This window comes from Lutra lutra, chromosome 7 (genome assembly GCF_902655055.1).
Source record: "Lutra lutra chromosome 7, mLutLut1.2, whole genome shotgun sequence".
Taxonomy (NCBI): Eukaryota; Metazoa; Chordata; class Mammalia; order Carnivora; family Mustelidae; genus Lutra; species Lutra lutra.
Window position 1 is genome coordinate 21,063,031 of NC_062284.1, and position 24,589 is coordinate 21,087,619.

Consider the following 24,589-nt stretch of genomic DNA (forward strand, 5'->3'; position numbering starts at 1 on the left):
AGATCCCCCCTGTGGTTGTTGGGAATACCCAGTTCCTTTCCAGGCCTGTGGGCCCAGCACCTCACTCGGTTTCTTGCCCTGTGAGCCTCTCCACAGGGTGCTCACAACATGGCAGGTGACCTCCATCAGAGGGGGAAGCATAAAAGTCACAGAAGACAAAAGTCACAGTCTCTCTATAACCTCATATTTGAAGTGATATCTCATCACTTTTGCTGTATTCCATGCGTTGGAAGAGAGTCACCTAGTCTTACTCCCCACACTCAGATGGAGAGGATTACTGTAGTGTAAGTGGACGTTAAACTTTTTCTATTCTAATGTGAGTGCCTGACATGAAGCCTTTGAGTGCTGAGGCACCCATGTCAAAGACATCCAGTTCCAGTGAACATATTGCAGGTGTGTGACACAGCTACTAGCAAAACAACCAAATAAAGAACCAGGCTTCCCCCTATTCACGAAGCTCCCTCTTTCAGAAAGCCCTGGGTGACCTTGATACCTGACCATTGCCCTTCCTGTGCCCTCGTTCTTGCTCTCATGCTTGAAATTAGCCATACAGAGTAAACCCTCAAAACCCCAGACCCCCCACACCTTTGCACCCTAATAGAGGTAGAGTTCTAGGTCTGCACCCTATCTCTAGCCATGACCTCGCTGTGTGGTCCTTGGGTGTGCCATATACCCTCCAGGCTTGTGAGTGATAAATCTCGTTCCTCAGTTTCCTGCTGGTTTTTGCTGAAGTGCATCGTGCAATCATGATAAGAAGGACAAGGGCTGGTCCAGCACAACATTTGTCCCATGAAGGGAATGCCTGTGTGTGCTTGCCCTGAGTAACACAGGCCCTGGCAAGTGCCTCAGGTATTCTTAGTCAGGAATTGGACCAACACAACAATTCCAAAGGCATGAATATCAGGATACCACAAATGTTGAAGGAATGCTAAAAGTCGTCGGTAAAAGTTTGAAGATTTAACAGGGCACTTACATAATCTCATACTATCTCTCCCAGATATTTGCTAATGATAAAGAGGAAATTAATGGTTTGACATTGGAGAAATCTGGCAAATACCCCCAAAAACCAAGTGAGCATCACCAGTAATGGAACGAATATTCGTCATGAACCTCCTGATAAAATGCATGGAGAATAAAGATGCCAAAAAATACATAACCTGTATCTAATCGGGAGGAAACCTCAGACAACCTAAACTGAGAGGCATCCTACAAAATAACTGACCAATACTCTGCAAAAATGTCAAATGCCATGAAAGACAAGGAAAGACTGGGAATAGTTCTAGAGGCTATAGTCACATGACCACGGAATGCCCTCCCATCTCTGGGCCATGCTGTCTTGGTCCCGCCCCTCACAGCCCCTCCCCCTGCTCCCTCTCAAGGTCCCACCCCCTGCTAGGTTCTGCCCTCTCTGCCTGTCCTCCCTCTCAGCCCACCTTGCATAACCAACCAGCCAGCGGGCACTTCCAGAAAGCCTGTGCCTACGCAGTTGGCAATCAGAAAACCAATGTCCAGTTCCTGGAGGACGAGGCTCAGGTCCCACATCATCAAAAGAGGAAATGCCACCTGCCCCACAGGATTTAATATGCTGAGGTGGATGAAGGACTTGGAAAGCAGTAACGTGCCTCTCGTTTTTATTAATGTCTGTTCTGTCTCAGGCAGCATTTAAATTCCTCCATCACAGAGTCCTCCCCCGCGAGCATATCATTTGCAAGCAGGTGCGGGACATCTGTGACCCCAAGGGAGCACTGGCTTGCACATTACCCAGCAAACTCGGGACCTTTTCAGAGTGCCAAGCCCCAGGCCTTGCTTGTAGCCCTGGACAAGAGCAGCAGCTGGCATCCTCCAAACTCAATCCATTATCCCTCTGCTTCACCAAAAATCCTTTTTTTCCCTTCTAATGAATAAGCTAGCATATGACTAACATACTTTCCCTGGAGGGAAACAGTGCTTTGCTTGAAGTATTAACTACTTATTTTTTTTTTTAAGTTTAGTCCTGAAGAACATTCTTGTTCAAAATTCTAAGTTACAGCTGGGTCTCCAGAAATGTTCTAGAATCTTCTGAGGGTAAACAAAAGGCACAAGAACCATTCTTTGAGCACAATCTTTCACACTGTTTCAGTCTCTGCTCAAAGGTACCCTCTTCAGGGAGGCTCTCTGACTCCCCATCCCATCCCCAAGCCCTGCTCCCTGTCCTTCATACACTTTATCCCACTCTCTTACCTTCTCCCTCTCCTGAAACCCTGTTCTGTTCTCTGCTTTATCCCCAGTGCCTCCAGGAGTGCCTGGCAGAGAGGAGGTGCTCAGTACCCTGCAATGACTAAATGAGTCAGTAAACCGCCCAGATGGAACACTGCCAGGGCTGTTCAGCGCTTATCAACACTGCCTACCGCAGTCTTGGCCCCTGAGCCCAGGCTCCCCCAGCGAGGTGCATATGGAACAGAAGGGAGGAAACCCAGGTCACCTGAGGAGAGTCTCTGCTCACCGTGGGGGAGGAGCTCAGCCTTCTGGGTGGCTGCACAGCACTGATGCAGGTGAAAGGCAAAGGGTGGAGGACCCTTTTGTCAAACATTCCTCCTTCCCCTCCAGCCTCTGCTACCAGGGCTGAGACTGCCAACATAACCACACAGAGCCAGGGAATCTTGTGCAGCATGTCCTTTGAAACGGAAGAAGAGCAGAGCCCCTTATGGTTCATTTGTAAACCCTTCAGGTACCTCCATTAGGTTAGATATTGTCCACTCATCCAAAATATTCCCGCCCATCATGAATGGTTATTTTAAACGCTTTAGGGCAAGATCACAGGAACATGGGCACTGTGAATTAAAACCTGGCCTGAGAGAGTGCACTCTCACTGGACAGTCTGTCTGCGAGGTGGAATGAGGGGACACGGAGATGGTGCCACCGTCATGCTCCCCAAGCCCTACGAGTGGTGACTTTTTTCATCTCTGAGATGGAAACTGGATTGCATAGTTTGAGCCTCACCTGGGATAACACTTGTACAGTATCTGGGAGATACCAGTTTTTGTTTTTAAGATTTATTTATTTGAGACAAAGAGAGAGAGAGAGAGAGAGAACATGTGAGCATGTGGGGGGAGGGGCACAGGGAAAGGGAGAAGCAGATTCCCTACTGACCACAGAGCCCAATGTGGGGCTTGATCCCAGGGCCCTGGGATCATGATCTGAGCTGAAGACAGATGCTTAACCATCAGAGCCACCCAGGTGCCCCAGGGAGGTACCAGATTTAAAGAGAAAACATGGTCATTGTTTTTATCACAGGATAGTAAGATGCATGAAGGAAATTGAGGTTGTATGTTGTCAAGGCTTCAATTGGTGGTTCAAAAACCACCAGGTGCCAGGAGTCTAGAGGGGGTAAGTATAGGGGGGAAGGGACTTGAACTTCCTACTACTTCATAGTACAGGTAAGATCTGAAAAGGTGGGTCGGAGACATCTGGGGCCAGGGAACGGTGGGGTGGGAGGAACAGCATGTGCATAGCAGAGGGAGCGAGGATGCCGGGATGGGGGCAGGGGATGGATAGTGGAGGGGGAGGGATGAGGGAAGGGTAGGTTTCTTGTGCCATCCTTCACCTGGTGAGATTGGAGATGGGCTGTGAAGGGGCAGGAGAAGGTCCACCATGAGATGAGTGTTTTAATGGGGGCTTCTCTGGAGAAGTGAGGTGCAGGCAGAAACCAGGCCACCGCAGACTCATGTTCCATGTCCTTTGTGAGTGTCCCCACCTGGCCAGCGTGGGGATGGCTGGGTTCGGGGCCATGGGCTAGGGATGGAGCAAGGTAGTCATGGCCGGTGCCCTCATGGGACTTCCATTGTGGTCAAGTAACAATGAACAGCAAACAAGCAAGGCAGCAGATAAACCAGAGAAATTGCCGATTGTGCTAAGAATATGAAGGGGATAAAGAAGAGGGTGTGATAGAGTACGTGGTCTCCACGTGGGGTGGGTTGGAGGGATTGTTAAGTTGGGAAGTCTTGGCTGAACGGCTTACACATTGAAATGGAGACAAGAAAGACCAGAGAAGAATTCTAGGGTGCTGGGGGGGACCTGCGAGGGAGAGACCTGGGGTGGTGGCTGAGGAACATGGACTGGGCATGTAGCAGACCTTAGAACTGGAGAGGCAGGTCGGGCATGTCCCACAGGGACTTTAGGTCACAGGAACTGGTGCACAGAGGAGTCAGTCGCATGAACCTCTGGGGATGGCAAAGGGGATGTGGGGCACCAGCAGGAAGACTGGAGTGTGGTCCAGGCAAGATGCGTTAGAGGTCTGGACCAGCCTGGGAGCAGGGAAAGTGGAGTGGGGTGGGCAGACTGGAGATAGTTGGTGGGGCTGGAGGGACAGAGAATGGACCTTGTGCTGAAAAGGTGAAGGAAGGGGAAGCCAAGAATGGCCCTTGGTTTTCTGGCTTGTGGACCTGGGTGGCTAGTGGTACAATTTATGGAAGTGAGACTAGCTCCAGAATGGATTCGAGGAGGAGAGCCCAGGCTCCAGGGCCCCCTTAGGGGTCAGGGACAGCAGAGGGGTCTCATAGCTGCTAGCTACACAAGTTTGGGACTTACTATATAGGTGCTTCTAAGATAATGGGAATCACTGAGATTGCAAAGAAAAGACCACACAACTAAGAGAGAAAGGCGGCCTAGCACTGAGGCCCAGGGATCGGAGGAGGGAGCTTCAGAAGAAAGGCTGATGAGTTGGAGGACAGAGGCAATGGTGCAGGAGCCAAGATGGTCCCTCTGCTGAGGACTGTGTGCCTGTGATGGGCCACGCCGGATGATGGCTCAAGAGCACGGGGCCTCAGGACCTCCCCCTCCTGCCCCAAGTAGTCCAGACCCTGCAACCCTACCCCTGCACCCCCATCACCCCATCCCATCCTGAGCCTTCTTAAGGTTGTCCAGGGTCTACCAGGTTTTTATTATGATTTTTTTTTTTTTTGTAAAGAAAGGAAAAAAAGAAAGAAATACTTATTGTAAGCATGACCAAGATAATTTTTGTATGGTCTGGGTTTTGTGGTCCCCCAGATGCTCATTGTCAGACTGTTCTCTGGACCTTTACGAAGAGTTAGAAGGCAGGGCCCGAGGACGTGCAGGCAGCTGGCACCAGTCCCCGCGAGAAGTTTCCGAGGAAGCCCGGAAATGGTGGGAACTGGAGGGGCGGGAGGAGTCAGGAGAATTGGACCTTCTGGGACATGTGCACACAGTGGAAATGACCTTTTAGGAGAGGGGCAGGAGGAAGGAGGAGTTTTCAGGGGGACACGCTTGAGAAAGCTGGGGCTGGGATGGGGTGCTGGGAGGGTGGGGGTGGGGAGGGCAGAGAGTGGAGGGGGTAGGGGATCGGGGCCTGGACAACTTGGGGGAGGCAGGAAAGGAAGGGGAGGGGCAGGGTGACAGGGGGAGGCAGGAGGCAGGGCCAGGAGGACAGGGAGTGGCTTTTGGCCTGGGCAGATGTGACCAATCCTGGGATGTGACTTCCAAATATAAGAGTGGGTTTACTGTTAGGCAAGTCTCTGTTTACTCAGTGGCCCTGTTTTTTGGTCCAAAATTAACAGCAAACCTCACAGTGAAATGACTGATTCGTGGACCAATTTAGCCAAAAGAAACTGCTTGTCCGCCGTGAGTATTTAAAGCACATGCCTCAAACCCTCATCCCGGGGCTGCATGTGGTGCACATGTGGACTTGGTTTGACCCTTGTATAAAGAGAAGAATCAGCTGCCATGATTAACCGAGGGGGGATTACAGGCAGAAATCTTGACTTCTGGCTTCTCTCGAACGCCCTCGCTCTGTGGGAACACCAGGGGACATCCCTGCACAGTTGCAGGTGGCTGTGCCCCTGCATATGAATCGTGCCCCCGCATATGCAATCGTGCCCCCTATCCGCCCTTGCCTGGCTTCTGGGAGCACCTGTGGGCCTCGCCTGGGCAGCACCCGAATGCCTGGAAACTCTCCACCCCAAAGAATCAAACAACTTCCCCGCCAAGCACTGGGACAAACCACCCATCTTTGTGTGCACAAGGATTAAAACTCCACAATTGTTCCTTCCTCCTCCACCTGTCACGCACTCACCACCCATATAGGAGATCTTGGGCCCCATCCAACAGGCCATTTCTGGGTGGTTTTGGGAGATACTTCTGCCCTGGCCTCTCAGGGAGACTTCTGCCTCACTGCCCCCAACAGCAAAGAGAACCAGTAGGAGCCCCATGTAATGGCCCACTGTGTGGCTGCCCCTCAGGCACCAGGCCTCAGTTTTCACATCTATAAAATGGGATGATAACATGAGACTCCACGATAATGCTTGGAAGAGCTCCAAGATCTGATTTCCTGTGCTTTATTGACAAGTCCACAGGAGGTAACCTGCAGGAAATGCTGAGGGTCATTAGAGCCCCCTCCCCTGGGCCAGGGTTCCCTCTTCTCTGGATCCCAGATCTCCAGCCCTCTTCTATCAGGGACCCTCCCTGGGACACTGTAACACCATCCTCCAGACTAGAGTCATGGGAAAAGAGCTTCATCTTTAGGCCACAGGAAGTGACCTTTCTCTTTTTCTTTAAAAAAAAAAATTGAGCTATAATTCACATACCCTAAAATCTACCCTTTAAAGGGTATAGTCAGTAGTTTTTTTTTTAGTATATCCCCAAAACTGAGTAACTGCATCACTGTCTAATCCCAAAGTGTTTTTGTCATGCCTAAAGAAAAGTCCTTTGCTTATTGGCAGTCATTCTCCAATATCCCCTATCCCCCTATCCCCCTATCCCCCCAGTCCCTGACAACAACGAATCTGCCTTTTATCTCTATGGATTTGCCTATTCTGGACATTTTGCGTAACTGGAATCATACGAAGTGTAGCTTTTCGTGGCTGGCTTCTTTCCCTTGGCATGTCGTCCTGGGTAGCAGGAATGTAGCAGGTGTCCGGGCTTCATTCCTTTTTCTGCCTCAGTAATACTCCACTGGGGGAGCTCAGCCATCAGGGGACATCTGGGTTGTCGCCACTCCCTGGCTATTGCTGTCCTAAAGACATTTCTCTTTGTCGAGGGAGTACCAAATATGGCCAGGAAAAAAGGAAGCACATTTACTAGCTTGTTAAGTTGTGTTGGTGATAGGAGATGCAGAATGTTTTCCTTTCATTTCTTCATTGTTCGTATCGTGTTTTTAATTTTCTAAGGAAAATGATAGTTGACTTTAGAAAGAAAATGGAGCCCTCATGAATGGAATTAGTGTCCTTACAGAACAGACTCCAGAGAGTTCCCTTGCCCCTTCCACCATGTAGGGGGCACAGTGAGAAGATAGCCATCTGGGAGCCAGGAAGCCCTCCGCGGACCCCACATCTGCAGCTGCCTTGGTCTTGGACTTCGCAGCCTCCAGACCTGTGAGAATTAGGTTGATGAGCTCCTTGATGTATATATTCCATTGTAGTAGCCTGAACGGGTGAAGATGAAAGTCTTGCCAGGATCCAGTGAATGGATTTCATCAAAATTGGGTTTTCCTGGTCACATGGGAGCCCACACCCACTTGCTTTTGGAATGATCATTCTCGATGCAGTCAGATCACAGAAGATAGTGTCTTAGTTCAAAGTGGTGCTGCCCCAATGTCAGAGACTCACACGTGCTGCCTGCCAGGCAGACCTCACCATAAGTGAGGAGGTTGCTGACCTTTGGGTGGAATGCAGGGCGGTTATTAGCCCTGAGCAAATGCAAATCGTCCATTAGGAGGAAAAACCAAAGCAAAAGAAAAGAAAAGGAGAGCCGACTGAGCAATCAGGTACTTAATGCTACAGCTGGGCCAGCCACACAGGTAGCAGCTGGGATTGGGCTACTGAGTCTTGGATACTTGCTCCTGATTTTTTACTGTTGACAGGAAAGACCTCCAGGTCCCACAGACGCAGCAAAAGACCGCAGACCCAGACTGATATTTTGATATCCTGGAAGGAAGGTCCTGTGGGACCAACTCACACATCCACTTTTCTTGCACCATTTGAAGGAAGAGAGGAAACAAAAAAGGGCCATGTGTTGAGATAATCCAACCTCCCACCCCTGCAGACGACTCTGCTGGTCCGGTCAAGAATGAGGACTGATGCACAAGGAACATGAGGGGTTTTGACTCCAGCTGAGGGCTCTCCATTGAGCCTGAAGAAAAGGGGTGAGCTATCAGGAGCTCAGGTAAGATGATGGGTTGGCAGGGGTGATGGAGGGAGGAAAGGGAAGGTGGCCAAGGTCAACTTCTAGCCCCAGCCCCCTGCAGAGCCATCTGAGCAGAAAGTGCCTGCAAGTCACATGCCTTCTAGAAGTCAGATGCCTCTGCTCCCCACTTCCAGGATCACATAAGGGTAAGACCGACAAACACTTCTAAACACAAGCTGTGCTTCACCGATGGGAGTGGCCACTCTTCGTCATTATAGCATGGGACCCAGGGCTGGCCCATGTTTTTTAGGATCATGCTTTTGAAGGAGGATGCTTTGCCCTGTAGATGAGGGGAAGCCATAGTTTCTGGGTGCCAGAACTTGCACAGCCCTACATGCCTCTTCTCCTTCTGATGCTAGAGACCCATAGCTGGTAGGCATTGAGGTCAGGATTGCTGCCTCTCCCAGAAGGGGCCAATGGGTGCTGAGCGGAGCCAACTCTTCTCCCTATCTCTTCAACAGAACCTGGCTCAGAACACTTGCTTCTGGAAAGGGGTCCCCAGGGTCTGTGCCAGTGTTCCTCAAAGTATGGTGCAGGGGCAGTGGTTAAAAAATGCCGAGATCGGGAGGAAATATTTGCAGATCAAACACACACTAAAGAATCAACATTTAGGGGCGCCTGGGTGGCTCAGTGGGTTAATGCCTCTGCCTTTGGCTCAGGTTGTGATCTCAGGGTCCTGAGATTGAGCCCTGCATCGGGCGCTCTGCTCAGCAGGAAGCCTGCTTTCCCCTCTCTCTCTCTGCCTGCCTCTCTGCCTACTTGTGATCTCTGTCTGTCAAATAAATAAATAAAATCTTAAAAAAAAAAAAAAGAAGAAGAAGAAGAATCAACATTTAGGGCGCCTGGGTGGCTCAGTCTATTGAACATCTGACTCTTGGTTTTAGCTCAGGTCATGATCTCAGGGTCCCGGGGTCGAGCCCCATGTCAGGCTCTGTGCTCAGTGGGGAGTCTGCTTGATATTCTCCCTCCTCCCTCTGCCCCTCCCACTCGTCCTCTTTCTTTCTCAAATAAGTAAATACATCTTAAAAAGAAAAAAAGAATCAACATCTGAAATAATATAGGAAATAACAAGTGTTGGTGAGTGTGGGGGAGAGATCTGAACACTTGTGCACTATGGGTGGGATTCTGAAAGGGAGCAGATGCTGTGCTGAACAGTCTGGTAATTCCCCAAAAGTGAAATTTAAGATTACCATACGATCTAGTAATCCCACTTCTGAGCACACACCCCAAGGAATTAAAAACAGGGCCTTAAGGAGAGGTTTGTCCATCCCTGTTCATGGCAGCATTATTCAAAATAGCCAAAAGTTGGGAGCAACCTAAGTGTCCGTCTGCAGATGAGGCAGTGAACAAAATGTGGTCTATCCCTACCATGGAATAAGATCAGCTTTGAAAAGGAAGCAAGTTCGGACACCTGCTACAGTGTGGATGAATCTTGAGGCTGTTATGCTGAGTGAAACCAGCCAGTCATGAAGAATGACTACTTACACGAGGGACCTCAAACAATCAAATCCATAGACACAGTGGGATGGGGGCTGCCAGGGGTTGAAGAGGGGAGATGAGGGGTTCGTGTTTAATGGGTAGAGTTTCCATTTGGAATTTCCATCCTAGAGAAGATGGTGACGATGGCCCGGACAGCAACGTACATGTCCTCCATGCCTGGGAACGGCACCCTTAAAAATGGCGGGGTTGGTATGTTTCATGTTGTGTGTATCTTGCTCTAATTAAATTCAAATTTTAAAGAATACAGATATCTAGGCTCCACTCCAGGCCTTTGAATCAGAATCAGGGTGTGAGAATCTATATTTTAACAAGCTTTGGAGATCTGTTTGGGTCCTTCCAAGCCAGACAGCTCAACGAGCTGCAGGTTCGTGGTGTAGAGGGAACAAGTCAGAGGGAGGACACCTCTGATGGCAACACTGGCACCTGGGTACCCAGGGAAGGAATCAGTGCTCAGAAGATGCTGAGCAGGCGTGGCACAATTGGGCTTGGTGTGCCTTTCTTGGGTGATGCCTGGAGCCAGACACTGACCTCAGGGTGCTCCAAATTCAGTACTTAAGATAAATAACATTTCATATGAAATTAAAAAAAAAAATCCACGCAGAGGGTTCCTTGTGAACACAACATCAGCATGTTAAAGACAAGTTCTCTGGTTGCTTGTTTTATGATCTCACATCATGGTGCGAAGGTTGTCTCCAATCTGCTCACAGTTCTTGGCTTGGGCCACCGACCTGAATCCACTGGGTGGTGTGTGAGGCCTCACAGCGGCCGGCCAGCACGCTGGGCAGTGGGAGGCTTTTTAGATAGTCGTGTGTTTTGACTATAGAGTTCTTATTCACTTTTCCCACATGGGTTAAAACATGAGAGGATATTTTGGTAAACGTATGTAGGGCACTCATTGTTCCTTCTCCCACAGACTCCAATATGGCTCAGCAGGGTGCCCACAACAGGTCACCGGTAACCATGGCAGGCCGGCCCTCCGTGGCGCACACGCCTGCCGGGGGATGGTGGGAAGGCCTGTGGGGACTGTGACAGAGACTACCTCCATTTTGACCTTAGTCTGTAGTTCTTAACAAATCAAGTTCTTTCCAGTTTATCTCTTAACTTGGGCAAAAGATCCAGTGGCAAAGCATCCTGTGATGGGAGCCGTAATGGCGACTGGCCTGATGCCAGCAAGATTCCACGTGATTGACTCCACGACAATGATGCCCCTGACCTTTAGTCCCATTGCATAAACCCACTGACCTTTGTCCCACGTTCTCCTTCTATGAACCTAGAAGTATTTCTAGCGCTTGGGAGACAGTCCTTGAGAAGTTGGTCTGCTGTCTTCCCAGTGTTGGCCTCACTGAAATACTCCCTTTGTTTTGTCACCCCTGGTCTCTCTGCCTTCAGATTTTGTCAGTCGCCAAACCTGGCCTGTTCGGGAGTCCCAGAGTCAGGGGCTTCGACACCCCTGTACCCAGGCTACAAGGGGACCTGGGATTATAATGAGAAGACATGTTCTAGAAGACACAGCAGATGGGGACGGGGTGGGGCTGGGAGTCACGCTATAACATGAAGAGGCATGGAGGTCCTTTGGCCTGGGCGCTGCTCCCCTATGAGGATGGAGAAGCTTCAGCTACAGGGCCCCACACTCACCTCTCCAAGACCTGAAACTTGATCTGGAGCTCACCGTTTTCTATTATTTTCCTGCCAGAGCTGGCCCCCAAGGTTTCATGCCTGGAGCACAAGGTGGGGGTGGGGAGGGGGGGGGGCGGCCATTTCCATGGGTTGGTGGGGGTGGGGTGGGAGGATGGTGTGGGTTTTTTTTTCTTTGCTTAGAATTAAAAGCAAACAAGCATCCCTAAACTAATAAGTGCTCCATGGCACAAATTAAAAAGATTGAGAAATGTCTAAATTAAAAAGTGATTCTCCCGGGGCGCCTGGGTGGCTCAGAGGGTTAAAGCCTCTGCCTTCGGCTCAGGTCATGATCCCAGGGTCCTGGGATCAAGCCCCACATCGGGCTCTTTCCTTGGTGGGGAGCCTGCTTCCTCCTCTTTCTCTCCGCCTGCCTCTCTGCCTACTTGTGATCTCTCTCTGTCCAATAAACAAATAAAATCTTAAAAAAAAAAAAAAGTGATTCTCCCTCCTTCTGCTTCCAACCCTTAGCCTCCCGCAGTAACGCTCAACAGTTGCCCTTCAGACTTTTCCTCCTGTTTATTCAAACACACACACTCTTGTAAAGAACGTTTTAAAACGATGGGTTAGTTGGGATGGCTGGGTGGCTCGGTTGGTTAAGCCTCTGCTTTCGGCTCAGGTCATAATCCCGGGGTCCTGGGATCGAGTCCCTCCTTGGGCTCCCTACTCAGCGAGGAGCCTGATTCCCCTTCTCCCTCTGCTGCTGCTCCTTCTGCTTGTTCTCTCTCTTTCTGGTAAATAAATAGGTAATTTTTTTTTAAATGACAAGTTAGTGACATTTATGGGCATCTTTTGAGCCATCGTAAAATGGGTGCCATGAAAGGACTGCTTTTTTTCTGCTTCTATACCTGCTAGGACTTGTACCCCCACCTCACCCATGCCATAATGTATGTCCTCCCTGTAAAGGTCAAGGAGTTAATGATTTCTCTGGAGTCTTCCAGCACCATAGATAATACGTAAAGAGTGACTGGGCGAGATCAGCATATACATTTTCCAAGACCACTGGCTCTCCACACCTTGCCACCTAGACCCCTGGCTCCAGAGCATAAATGCCTTCTGGAGGACACCTGAGGACTTGTCCTTGTTTCATCCAGTGCCAGAGAGGACAGTACAACAGAGCACCATCCTCAAGAAAAACTCCAGACCCCAGGCGAAGATGAGACACACTTTCCTTTCCTTGCTGCGTCTCCCAGACTCTCTTTATCTGGTCTATGTCCTCAATAAACTCTGCTCTCACTTCTTAGTGGCTTGTGTTTGATTTCTCTCCCACATGAAGCCATCCCTCTCTTGGCCGGTCCTGCAGGACTCCCTCCGGGTCCTTGGACCCGGCCAGCCTGCAGCCATTGCACAGAAAGCCTCCTCACCCTTCAACCTGTGGGCATGGTGTTTCATCCTGTGACTTTCTGGGCGTATTCTACATGGTGTCACACCCTGAAAAGAATCTTCCCAGTGGGTTTGCCCCAGAGCCTGAAAGTTTTACTCTTGAAGTCATTTCTTTGGGTTAAGGCTTTAAAGGTGGTCCCTAAAGTAAAAATGCGACCCAAGGTGTGGGGGAAAGAAAAGGAGTCTGGATTTTAACATACCTATCAGCTCCCAGATTCACCGTTTCTTACATTTATGACCTTGGCCAAGGTATTTACCTTTCCTGAGCCTCGACGATCTTGCCTGTGATGTGGGATTGTTGTATGGGTTAAATACGATTTAGTGTGGAAAAACCTCAAGCCCCTTGTCCGGCGGAGATCGGTATTCAGTAAACGGTTTTTGAGTTTCTTAAATGAGCAAGAACTGGATGAAGAGTATGGGTAGGATTTCAGCTTCCCATTAAATGCCCAGGGTCTGGTAGGGTCAGGTAGGGTCGGTAGACATTGGAACACATTGCTCCTAATTCATGGTTCATGGTAGAGGCAGCAGGAGGCCAGTGGGAGGCCGGGGCTGAGAGTCAAGCCCAGCCCTGACCAGCTGTCCCTGAGTTGAGGGACGCTTTGATGAACCAGGGACTCTTCCCTCTCCAACTCACAGCTTAGTCGTCAGCTCCGACAATGTCAGACATTAATGTGGGTTTGTGTTTTTCCAGGGCTTTCTTTCGCCAGTATTCTCCCTCTCTGTCCTCATGGCAGCTCTGCACTGATGATATTATCATCCATGCTAAATCAGTTTCTTGGGGCTCCTGGGGACCAGTGTGCATGCATTAATCAGCAAGCACCTCTCATATTTCAGTACTGCTTGTGCCGATCGGCCAGTTTGCAATAGCCAGCTCTGAGAGACCGAAAGCCAGGATGGGACCGATTTGGCAGCTAGAATGCAGAGGGAAGTTACTCAAATAAGAGGGCTAAGCGTTATTAGCACAAGGGAGATGGGGGAGAGGCAAAAGCAGAGAAGGAATGTGTTTTGTTTTGCAGAGTCAACAGTTCCAGCCAAGGAGACCCCCACCCTGCCCGGGTGTTTCACCTGAGAGCCCCTTGCTAGATGGGTCTCGCCTGAGAGCCCCTTACATGAGCCAGTTTGAGCCAGACTGGAGCTGAAGCCCTCCCCAGAAGTCCTCCTGAGCTGTCCTGAAGTTACCTTTAGCTCATTATGAAGACCTCCTATGGGTGGAGTTTTCCACCACTTTTCAAATATGCAGTGTGTGCACTAGCAAGTGGACATGTTGGGCATGCGCAGTGGAACTAAGTGCCTAAGGAATAGAACGTGTCCAAGTTCCTTAATGTATATGCAAGCTCCCTCCCTGCCCCCCTAATACACTGCACTGACCCCACCAGAGACAGTGTTTTGAGAGTTATCTCCCTGTCTTCTTCTTCTTCTTCTTCTCCTTCTTTTATTTTTTTAAGATTTTCTTTATTTGACAGAGAGAGATCACAAGCAGAGAGAAAGAGAGGAGGAAGCAGGCTCCCTGCTGAGCAGAGAGCCCGATGCGGGGCTTGATCCCAGGACCCCGGGATCATGACCTGAGCTGAAGGCAGAGGCTTTAACCCACTGAGCCACCCAGGTGCCCCTCTCCCTATCTTCTTACTTGAAACAAATAATATAAACTTTTTTGCTTTCGACAGGGGCACTCCTACAGGGACCAGTCTTGGCAGGGAGCCTGTGGTGAGAGTGGCTGTGCAGAGATGCGTGGGGGGCTGGGTGTGGAGGAGGGGGCATGGCTGAGCATCCCAGATGCCGTTCACCTTTGCTGGGTTCCTCTAGGGCTGTCCTAACCAATGTGGTCTGCAGTGACCCGGGACTCAGGCCTGCACCTGGGTTGCTCATGGATTTACAGGTAAGTGTTTCCACACACGTCAGCATTTTACACTTGGGAGGGTTGTGGCAAAGAAAAATCTATCTTCAAAAGTTCAGTGGGACCTCTTTGGCCCCCGATCACCTTGTGTGATGTGACGGAAAGCCAGCGGGCGTGTGTTTCACAGGGATGGTAAATGACGCTCCCTTACCTGGTGGGCTCTGCTGGTTGCGGGTGAGGCGAGTGTACTCAGCCCTCGGGAGCTCCCGGGTGGACGTGGCACTGTAAAGGTGTGCACGGTGGAGGGGGACAGGGCAGGAACAAGTACTTCTCTTGTTGGGGAAAGCAAGGAGGGGGCCTTTGGCTCATCCTCGGAGCCTAAGGAGAATTTAGCTGGGTGCAGCGGCAAAGAGGAAATGGTCCCTTGGAAGAGGGAACTGCAGTAGCAAGGCAGAGCACCCGATCCCGTTTCCTGCTGTACTTGTCGCACAGAACTGAGATGCCACCGTCGTTGGGCAGCAGAGGTCTGCAGACAGCACATGCTCCCTCCCTGTGGTTTTAAACAGGGTGGAGGGATCAGAGCTTTGGTCGGGGCTCTGGGAGGTGAATGGACATCAAGAGGGGACACTGAGTCACGGTGAAGTCACCAGTCTGGGCTTTGCAGAGCCCTGTCCCTCCTCATGCATCTGTGTGCTCTGGCTGATTCCAAAGGTTTTCTCCAAAATAGGCAATGCTTCTGAGCTCCTCCCTTTAAAGAGGAGAGAAAATCTTTTGGCATTGTCTGGGGGAGCTGAGCAGCCACATGCTGGAATCCGGCAGTTCTGCCCCAAATACGCTCCTGCATGTGTACACCAGGAGACCCCCCATGCACGCTCACATGGCCCCATTCATGGGAACCCTAACAGAAAGCAGCCCAGACGCCCAGCTGCAGTAGGAGCTATAGTCTGTCATCACATATTCACCCAAGGGAAGCTGATATGGCCGCGGAAACAGACAAACCACACCATCTGAACGGCTCTCAAAACATAACACACAGCAAAAGAAGCAAGTCCCCAAGGACACACACAGTGCGAGTCTATTTATACGAAGTGCAAAACCAGACAAAGCTAAACAATGTATTGTTTAAGGGTACAGTTGCAGTCGTAAGGAAACAATAGCAAAACTCTAGAAGAGTCCGCAAAAAAAAAAACTGGTTGTGTTTCCAAACACCAGCAGTGAAGAACTCAAAAAGGAAATTAAGAAAACAATCTCATTTATAATGACATCAAAAAGAAGAAAGTATCTGGGAATAAGTTTAACCCGGGAGGTGAAAGACCTACAGGCTGAAAACGAGAAGGCATCGCTGGAAGGGGAGAAGACCTGATTAAATGCAATGTGGACCCATGGCCGTGGTTGGAAGCCTCAGCCGCACACAGCTGGGGATGGACAAGTGCCCCAATTTTCCCTTCCCCCCATCACCAGTTCCTCCCTGATTGGGAACTTAGGACTGCTGCAAGGGTCTCAGGGGAGCCCCTCTGCAGCTCCGCTTTCTGGTTCAGCCAGCGACACCTGGCTGGCTTGCTGAGGAGGGCCAGCAAGTTGGGAAGCCACTGTGTATAGAGCCTCCCTGATATGGTGGGAGGGCCCAGTTTGGTCTTCCCTGGCTGGGAGGGTACAGCACAGTGCTGATCGGAGAGAGGACCGGAAAACCAAGACCGGCTGGCTCCCACGGGGGGCACCTTCTCCTTTTCAGTGCTCTTTTACCGCTCTCTAGGTCCCTGTCCACAGGGCTTCCCCCATCAACACTCCCAGTACCTGGGAAGGTTCCCCACACCATCGGCAGTGTGTGCCAACAGGGACTGTGTCCCTCAGGGACTGTGATGACAGCTGGGGCCACCAGGGTGGGGAAGGACCCCGGGTGGCATGCCAGTGGAGTCAGCTGGGTGCAGTTCAACGTGTTGCCTCAGGCAGCCAGCTCAGGAACCAGACTGCTGCAGCTGGTCCTTGCTCCTCTTCTTTGCTGGGGTGACACTTCATAGACAATATTGTATTCACGGAAAAGGGTGTAATAGTAATTGTACAAAAAATAGAATTGGGTCTTCACTGAGAGTGTTCTGCTGACCTCAGACAAAGGGCGTGTGGAGCTTTGTTTGCTCATCTGCCTCTCTGAGCCTGCCCTGCTGAAGGTGGGTCTCACCCAGGCACCCCCTTCCTACCAAAGGGATGGCTGGAACCACCCACCTTTGAGCCATAGAATCGGGCATTTAGGAAGGGCTAGCCCAGATCCCTGGTTTTACTTCTCGGGGAACCAAGGTCCAAACCCAAGGCTAGCTGGTGGCCTACTTGGCTATGGATGTGGTTCCCACTCACAGACTCTTTGCAGCATGTTTTTGGCAGGCAGCTGAGCGATACCTGCCACAGGGTCAAGCATATATATCCTTTGACCCACTTAGGTCACCAATAGGTCTACTTCTAAGGACCTATTATCTGGAAATACTTTTACATGCATACATGGAAGTTTGTTGCAGTATATTTTGAACCGAGTGAAGGATTAGAAGCCTCCAATTTCTTTTTTCCTCTCTGTCAGGGACAGGTTAAACCAACGGCAATATAACGAATAATGGGCTGTGCAACACTCAGACATTCTGAAGAAGAACTTTAAGTTCTAGAGTGTAAATATCTCTATTATGAATTGGAAAAAAAAAAAGTTGTAGTCAGATCTTTCTCTTATGATCCGATTGTACAAGAACAAACCTTGAGATGCGCCTGGGTAGCTCAGTTGGTTAAGCGTCTGCCTTCAGCTCAGGTCATGATCTCAGGGTCCTGGGATTGAGTCCCGTGTCGGGCTCCCAGCTTAGCAAGGAGTCTGCTTCTCCTTCTGACCCTCCGCCCCCTGCTTACGCTCTTGTTCATTCCATCTCTCTTTAAAATGAATAAATAAAAAATCTTTAAAAAAAAAAAAAACACCAAACCTTGAAAGGTCTAGAGCTGTGTTGTACAACATGGGAGCCACTGGCTGAATGTGGCTATTAAGCCCCTGAAATTTGGCTGGTCTTAATCTCCATTAAGATATATGCTGTGAGTTCAAGTATAAGTCAGAAAACTGCCATTTTTTATGTCTGACATTAGAGCTTAGGAAAAGGGCAGGGGATAGTATTTGGCTAGATTTTGAAGTCCAAAAAAAAAAAGGACATAAAATATGTCATTAATAAGTTGTTTTGTTACAACAACATGTTGAAATAATAATTGGGATATATCAAGTTCAGTAAGTTCTAAAATTAATTTCCCTTATTTTAGCATGGCTTTCCTTTTCTTAACGTGGCTTCTCTACAACTTAAAATTATGTCTGTGGCTCAGGCGTGACTGGGTGCCCTCGTTTAGAACGATAGATAACAAACCACCAAGCATGCTTAGCAGGATGGGGGGAAAAATTAGGATAAGTGTGTAAACCAGGACCTTCCCTTGGCTCTTCTGCATGGTCATACAGTTTTAGGTATTTGTATGTAATCTCTCCACTGATTAACAGAGAAAGGATGCTATTGCCATGATTCCTGGTAGCATGCTTTCCACTCCATCATGCCTAACAAATGTGCCCTCTCCAATGCCCTATCTCCAGGCAGGGTCTGTGGCTCATGGAGAGAGGCCACCTGCCCTTTCAGCACTAATTTTACATTGGGGCATATCGAGCATGGCCAGCCATTAAGGAACGGGCACAGGACATGCTGTCTCCGTGCCACATTCATGTGGAGAGCAGACCAGGCAGGATGAGAGCCAGAAGCAGTGGGGGAAGGTGGAGAGACACACAGCACCAGAAGGTCTGGCAGCCGGGGAAGGGAGCACTGTGAGCTGACATTAGCTCATTTTCCTAACGCCATTTCTAGCACTGGAAATATATCCTTCCCCTGATGCAGATAGCAATTGAAGGCACGGTTTCTGGAAAATAGCAAGATAAATTCTAGTAAGTGTTTCCTGTGGCAGCCTGGGAAAAGTGCTCCTGTATGTGATGTGTGTCTGAGGCAATGAACCAGCCATTTTCTGGACCCTGCTTGCTCCCAGTGGATGCTGTAATTCGTTCACGGACTGCAGAGTCTAGGAGAGCTGGAGAACGAAGGGGCATCACAGCCACTGACTGCCTGGGGTGCCCTGCACGTCGACGTGTCTGGCTACTCCCTTTTTAATGGAGGGTTTAAGATGTTGAACCCCATTAGCTTCTAGATTATGGAAGAAAATCACGGAGTGGGTCCCATTATTCCCCTGGATGAGAGCTTCTATTTTCCCAAGCCCAGAATTTACACACACACACACACACACACACACGTGCACACACAGACTATAGGACATTCTCAAAAATATTTTCAACCAAAGCAAAAGAGAGAGTTCTAAAAATATTAACTGCTCCAAGTAAGAGGATTTTAAGTTAATAGAAAGTGTGTTTTGTTTTCACTTAGTTCAGAATGAAGATGACTAGCCACTTAAAATGCCTGAATGTCATTCTGTTTCTTGTACTTATCAACTTTGCAAAGCAAACAAATGAGAATGCAAAGAGCCAAACCAAACAAAATTCCAGACTTCTCCTAGAAAAGAACCAATCAAACACAAACAATTACAGCAAACACATTCAACGTTAGTTGGTGTTTTCGATTGCATTTTCTGGGGGCCTGAAACACATTGTAGACAGTGGCCAATTCATGCTGTAAATTCCATCACAAATGCCATGAATTAAAACTGCTGCTAGGTACCGTATAGAGTGATAGTTGGTGAAGATTGCCAAGGACAATCCTTCCTTAAAGTCAAGCCTGTATGAAGTCCGCTCCCAGAGAGGCTGGCGTCCTTTATAATTCTTCCCTAATTATTTAATTCAACAGAGCAAATTTGTCTCCTATTTTTCCCTCCCTACCTTTCTGGCCCTCCTTCATTCTCAGTTCCTACTCCTAGTTAACTCAGGAACGATTCCTGTAAATACTCCCATTCTTTGTCCCTCTACTCTCTATTTCGGCGAAATTTTAAAAAGAATTTATTTATTTATTTGAGAGAGATAGAAAGAGCACAAGTTGGGGGGGAGGGAGGAACAGGGGTGAGGGAGAATCAGACACCCCGCTGAGCAGGCAGCCCAATGCAGGACTCCATCCCAGGACCCTGGGATCACAACCTGAGCCGAAGGCAGATGCTTAACTGACAGCCACCCAGGCGCCCCTCTGTTCCTGCTAATTTTTGCTAAGGTTTTAAAAAAAGATAAAAGAATTTAAAAAGGTATAATTTCTGGTAACAAAAGGAAAATGTATTTTGTTACAGAAAATGATTAAAGTAAAAGAAGAAGAAGAAATATACCAAGGAATGAATAAACATCACCCAGATGGCCTTCATCCTAAAATAACAACAGATAGAATTTCAGTGTATTCCTAGGCTTTTTTCTGTGAATAGATTAGACATATGTGTGTGTGCGTGTATGTGTGTGTAATGAAAAACATGTCCATTCTGCACTTTGTCATTACGCATTCTTCTCTGTCCTTCTGCAAATGGCTACATTATATTTCATCCTGTGGATAGACTATGATTTATGAGCCCAGTCCCCTGTTTTGGACATTGGGTTGCTCCCGTGTCTCCCTTCAGTAAACAGCGCTGTGTAAATCTTGGCTTCGCTTCAGGATTATTTCCTCAGAATGGGTCCCGACACGTAGAATTGTACTTTAGTACACACGCCTGCACTACCTTCCAGAAACCCATTCCTGCTTCCCACCGGCAGTGAGAGGGAACTCCCACCTCCCTTCACAGTCCTGTGTAGTGGAACCTATCTTTTCCCTGAGGTTTGAACTAACAGTTGGAATCAGCAGATAAAGGCTTATAGGTATCGCCTCTGCCCCCCTACCCCAAAGAACTTTAGTGACCGCAAGGGCTTTCGGGAAGAGGCACCTCTCCAGGAAGCAAAGAAGCAGAGGTAAGATAAGGAGTGACAGGCAAGGAGCCTAAACTCTGCAGTTGGGACTTCCGTGCAGACCCCTGGCACCTACCTTTAGAAGGCAGCTCTGAGGGAACGGCAACACATTGGAACCTGGCTGACACAGGGCTTGTCCCCTCCGGGAATGATCCCGGAGGACTTGTTGGCTGAGAATGGATACACCCCTGTCCAGCCAGCCTCCGCAAGAGAGGCCCCGGGAAGCAGACTTCCCGACTGAGCTCACCCCAACCTGAGCTTAGCCCCACCTGGGCTTACCTGCTACAGTGGCAGAGTGGGGAGGGCGAGCTCAACCCTCTCCAGCTTCCTCCTCAGTCCAGGCAGGAAGCTGGCAGAGGCCAGCCCACCCTTTAAGAGCAGAAGTCCACATGAGGAGCATGTGAGTGCCCGTGCCGGGGCCCTCATGATCCTGGTGAGGCGATGGCCCCATGACCTCGCTCCCGGGCCAAAAAAGGAAACCAGGGCCCCATGTTGCCAGGCTGCTCGGTGTGGGATCCCATGAAAAGAGCCTTAGGATCTGAGAGAGATGGGGGAGCTAGAACTTTCCCTTTGAAGTGACCCTCCCCCCCAGCCCATCCTTCCCCTGCTAGAAATGTCAGCATGGTTTGCATAATTGAGACAATTGGACATAATCATTCTTTCAGAAGCCCCTCATCTGTGCCAGGGCCCCAGGGAGCCCGGAGACTGCAGCACATGGCATTAATCAGCCATAATCCTTTCTCAAATCATCTGAGCTTGAGCCAGAGGTCGCGGTGAACTCCACTGCCCATGCAGTGTGAGTCCCACATGACTCCCGTCCCCATCCGGGTGCTCCTAACCCCCACTGTCCCCACACTACCAGCAGCTTGCATGACCCATATGCACAGTCCCCCTAAAACTGCTATGGGGGGGTATGCTATAAGGATGTTCATGGATATTCCAGCTTTTAGGAAGCTTTCTCAGACTAGCAAGAGACAGAAAACCCAAACCTTGAACTTCTCCTGTCCGCTACCCTTTAGGCAGGGACCAGGTTCCCCACACACCTGTGGGTCTCCTGGGCTGCCTCCCTCATCTCCCAGAAGAGTGGACAGACAAGCAGACAGACTGGACACAGGACAGTTAGGGCAGTTTCCATTTCACAGATGAGGACACTGAGGACTCTGAGTGAACATGGGTTGTGGAGCAGGAACGTAAGTTCCCCCCATCGAGCCCTAAGGGGGTGGAGGCTGAACCTGCGACCATGCCCCCACCGCAAGCTGCAGAAGACCATACCCACACCTGGAGGCCCCCTGGGGGGTTAGTGAGCCTCTGACCTCCAGAGGTGGATGTTAGACTGCGCAGATGGACCAGGCCATTTTCTGGGGAGGGAGTCTGCCCTTTGTTTCGTCAGCTTCCTTCAGGTCTGTTCCCCCCAGAGGGTGACAACCTTGTCCCAGGAAAGTGGGCCCAATAGGAGTGACTTTGCCCATGGTTTGCAGGTGCACACAGCCTGTCAGAGGGCAGCGCCCACCCAGCGGCAGCTCTGGCCCAGCGCCGGGGGTGTTTTCCTTGTCAACTCATGGTTGGCTCTAGATAAACTAACAGCTTCTGGCAGGAGTTCCTCCAGGGGTCAGAGCGTATCTGTAATGACAATATTTTGGATGGCGCAGGTTGAGACAGAATTGAGGAGGCAGGGTGTTCCTGGGATATCAAGAATCAAACTGAAAGCCATTGGGAGGTCCCTGTGGCAGGTGATGGTCTTGCTGTCCCTGTGTCAGGCTCGTGCTCCATCATGACTACAAAGTATAGAAACCTGATGTCCCACGCCAGGCATCTGCCCCGTCTCAGCCCATCAGTCAGTGCCTCTCCTGCCAAGGGACGCTATTGTCACTAGTCAATAGTGGGTCTGGGGTCAGAGAACATGGAGAGATGGAGATTTTGAGCCTTCCAAAAGTGAACAACCCTCCTTGCTGGCGCTGGCCCAGTGAGGCAGGCGACCGGAACTGCCAAGGGCAGCATGGCAGCCCGAGCCACCTGTGGCTGCCCGCGGAGAACTCCAAGTTCATCCAGTCGGAAATGAAATGTGCTCTGAGCGTACCACACGCAAGACGGCCAATGCTTTATATTGACTACATGTTGAGATGATATTTCAGATGTTTTGGGTTGAATAAAATGTATTGTTAATTTTTTTTTTTTTACCCACTTCTATTTATTTCTTTAAAGCGACTCCTGTTAAATGTAAAATGATGTCTGTGGCTCACAGCTGTGGCTCACGTTATATTCCTGTTGCCTGGTGCTAAGCTAGAGCCGGGGAAGGGAGGGGGGTCCTGAGCAGAATTCCCATATTCAAGAGGTCTCCTCCTCTGGGCATGGCACCTGGAAAGAACCCGGTGCTAGGAGATGATACACGAGAACTGTGGACACGCTGTTCGTGGGTAAGGATTATTACGTGTCTAGGGAGCAGTCTGAGCCGATGATATTAGCACTGATGTTAGTGACGAGGAAGACACATGGGGTAGTTCACTGCTGCCAGGTCCTGCCACTTGGGGAGGAACCAACTCGATTGGTCTGCCAGCCTGGGAGGTGGTGCATTTCTTATCCTGGGTCAGGAATAAAGATGCCAAGGAGCCTAAGGAATATGCATCTTGCCTGTGATCCCAGTTGGTGAGAGGAGCTAGGATGGTGACCTGTGTGGTCACCAGTGTGGGCTCCCTTGAAGGCAGCAGGCAACCAGGCACCGGAGGAAGAGGGAGGAACCCAGGGTGGTGCCAGTCACACTCTGTCTCTGGGGTCTTGGTTCGGGTTCCCCGCAAAGGAGACTTTGAGACAAGTCCATGATGTTTCTCGTGCTGCTCTGTGCCCTGCATTTCCTGACCAATAGTAAGATCTTGAGACCTTTTTGGATTCAGAAGCGATTTTTTGATAAGACCCACTGATGACATGTGTCTTTCCATCAGGAGGCACCTAATGTCCACTTGTCTGCCTTTTGTGATTTTGGGGGGTGTCTTGATGATGATTGCCTAGAGCCTTTGCATCGCTAAAACTTGCGAAAGGGTGATCTTCAGTTCTGGCTTTCCTTCATCATTTATTCACTGGAATTCGCTTATGAAGAGAAACCGCCTGACCAAATTGGTTAGTGTGGTTCACACAGGAAAGGCAAAAGGTTTTGGTTTCCAGGGTAATGAGTTGGTTCCCTGGCATGATCCCAAGGTGACTAATGTGTTTCTTTTTTCAGAGTGTCAGTGTGTATGAATTCATAGATGGAAACATACTCGAAGAATTTCAATTCACAGCAGTAAATTTCCTTATTGTTGTTCAAATTGTCCCAATTTCACACGGGCCCTTGATTCCTTCTGGCACGACACCAGGAGTCTCTGAGAGCATCCTTGCTATTTGGAATGAAAAGGTGTTTCATGCTCATGTGGTACATACATTTCTTGCCCTAGACCTGGATGTGGCCATTTGTCCCATTTTAGTGGGAAATGGTCCTTAGAAACCAGGATCTGCCTCTGAATTGAAGTGTTTCTAGTCCCTGCAGTTGGCAGAATGGTGATATTTTATATGTGTATGTACATACAATATACATATGGTATACAACATATAATAATTATTTAACATAATTATGTATAAGATATAAGACAAGAGAAAATGCACCATAAATTCATACTGACAGTTCCAATTCTAATTTAGAAACACAGCTAATTTACTTACATCCTGATTTTATATCTGTGTCTCTTTTCACTTATGCTGAGTCTTATTCCTAATGATATTAACATAATTTGTCTTTTACTTTATCCTAGCTGCAGTTTCAAAGCAACAATGCCAATATTACCATTAATAATACAATTCCTAAATGCAGTTTCAAACATTGTTTTATTGTTCATTTTGACCTTAGGTATATCCTGTTTGAGTTTTAAAATTACTTAAAATAATTCTCCTCTATGAGGTTATTCTGCAAATTTAGAGACACAGTTGGATTCACTTATTTAATTTTCTTTTGGATTTTTAGGAATTGGTTTTTCAATTTCATTTTTTTATAATTTTATAAAACATTTATATTATTGCAAAACCAAAACTGCAGATAAGATTTATTCAGAAATATCTGGCTACTGGAGCTATCTCTCACCCTTGTC

The 24,589-nt window shown here is 49.1% G+C and overlaps 1 protein-coding gene across 1 annotated transcript in view; it reads right to left on the reverse strand.

The window, feature by feature from the left end:
- TRPM1 (transient receptor potential cation channel subfamily M member 1) overlaps positions 1-15,107 on the reverse strand; it is a 98,660-nt gene extending 83,553 nt beyond the window's left edge. Inside the window, 1 exon segment of the mRNA XM_047737024.1 lies at positions 14,778-15,107. Within this exon segment, the coding sequence (XP_047592980.1) occupies positions 14,778-15,107 (330 nt within the window).
- Between the last annotated feature and the right edge of the window lie 9,482 nt (positions 15,108-24,589).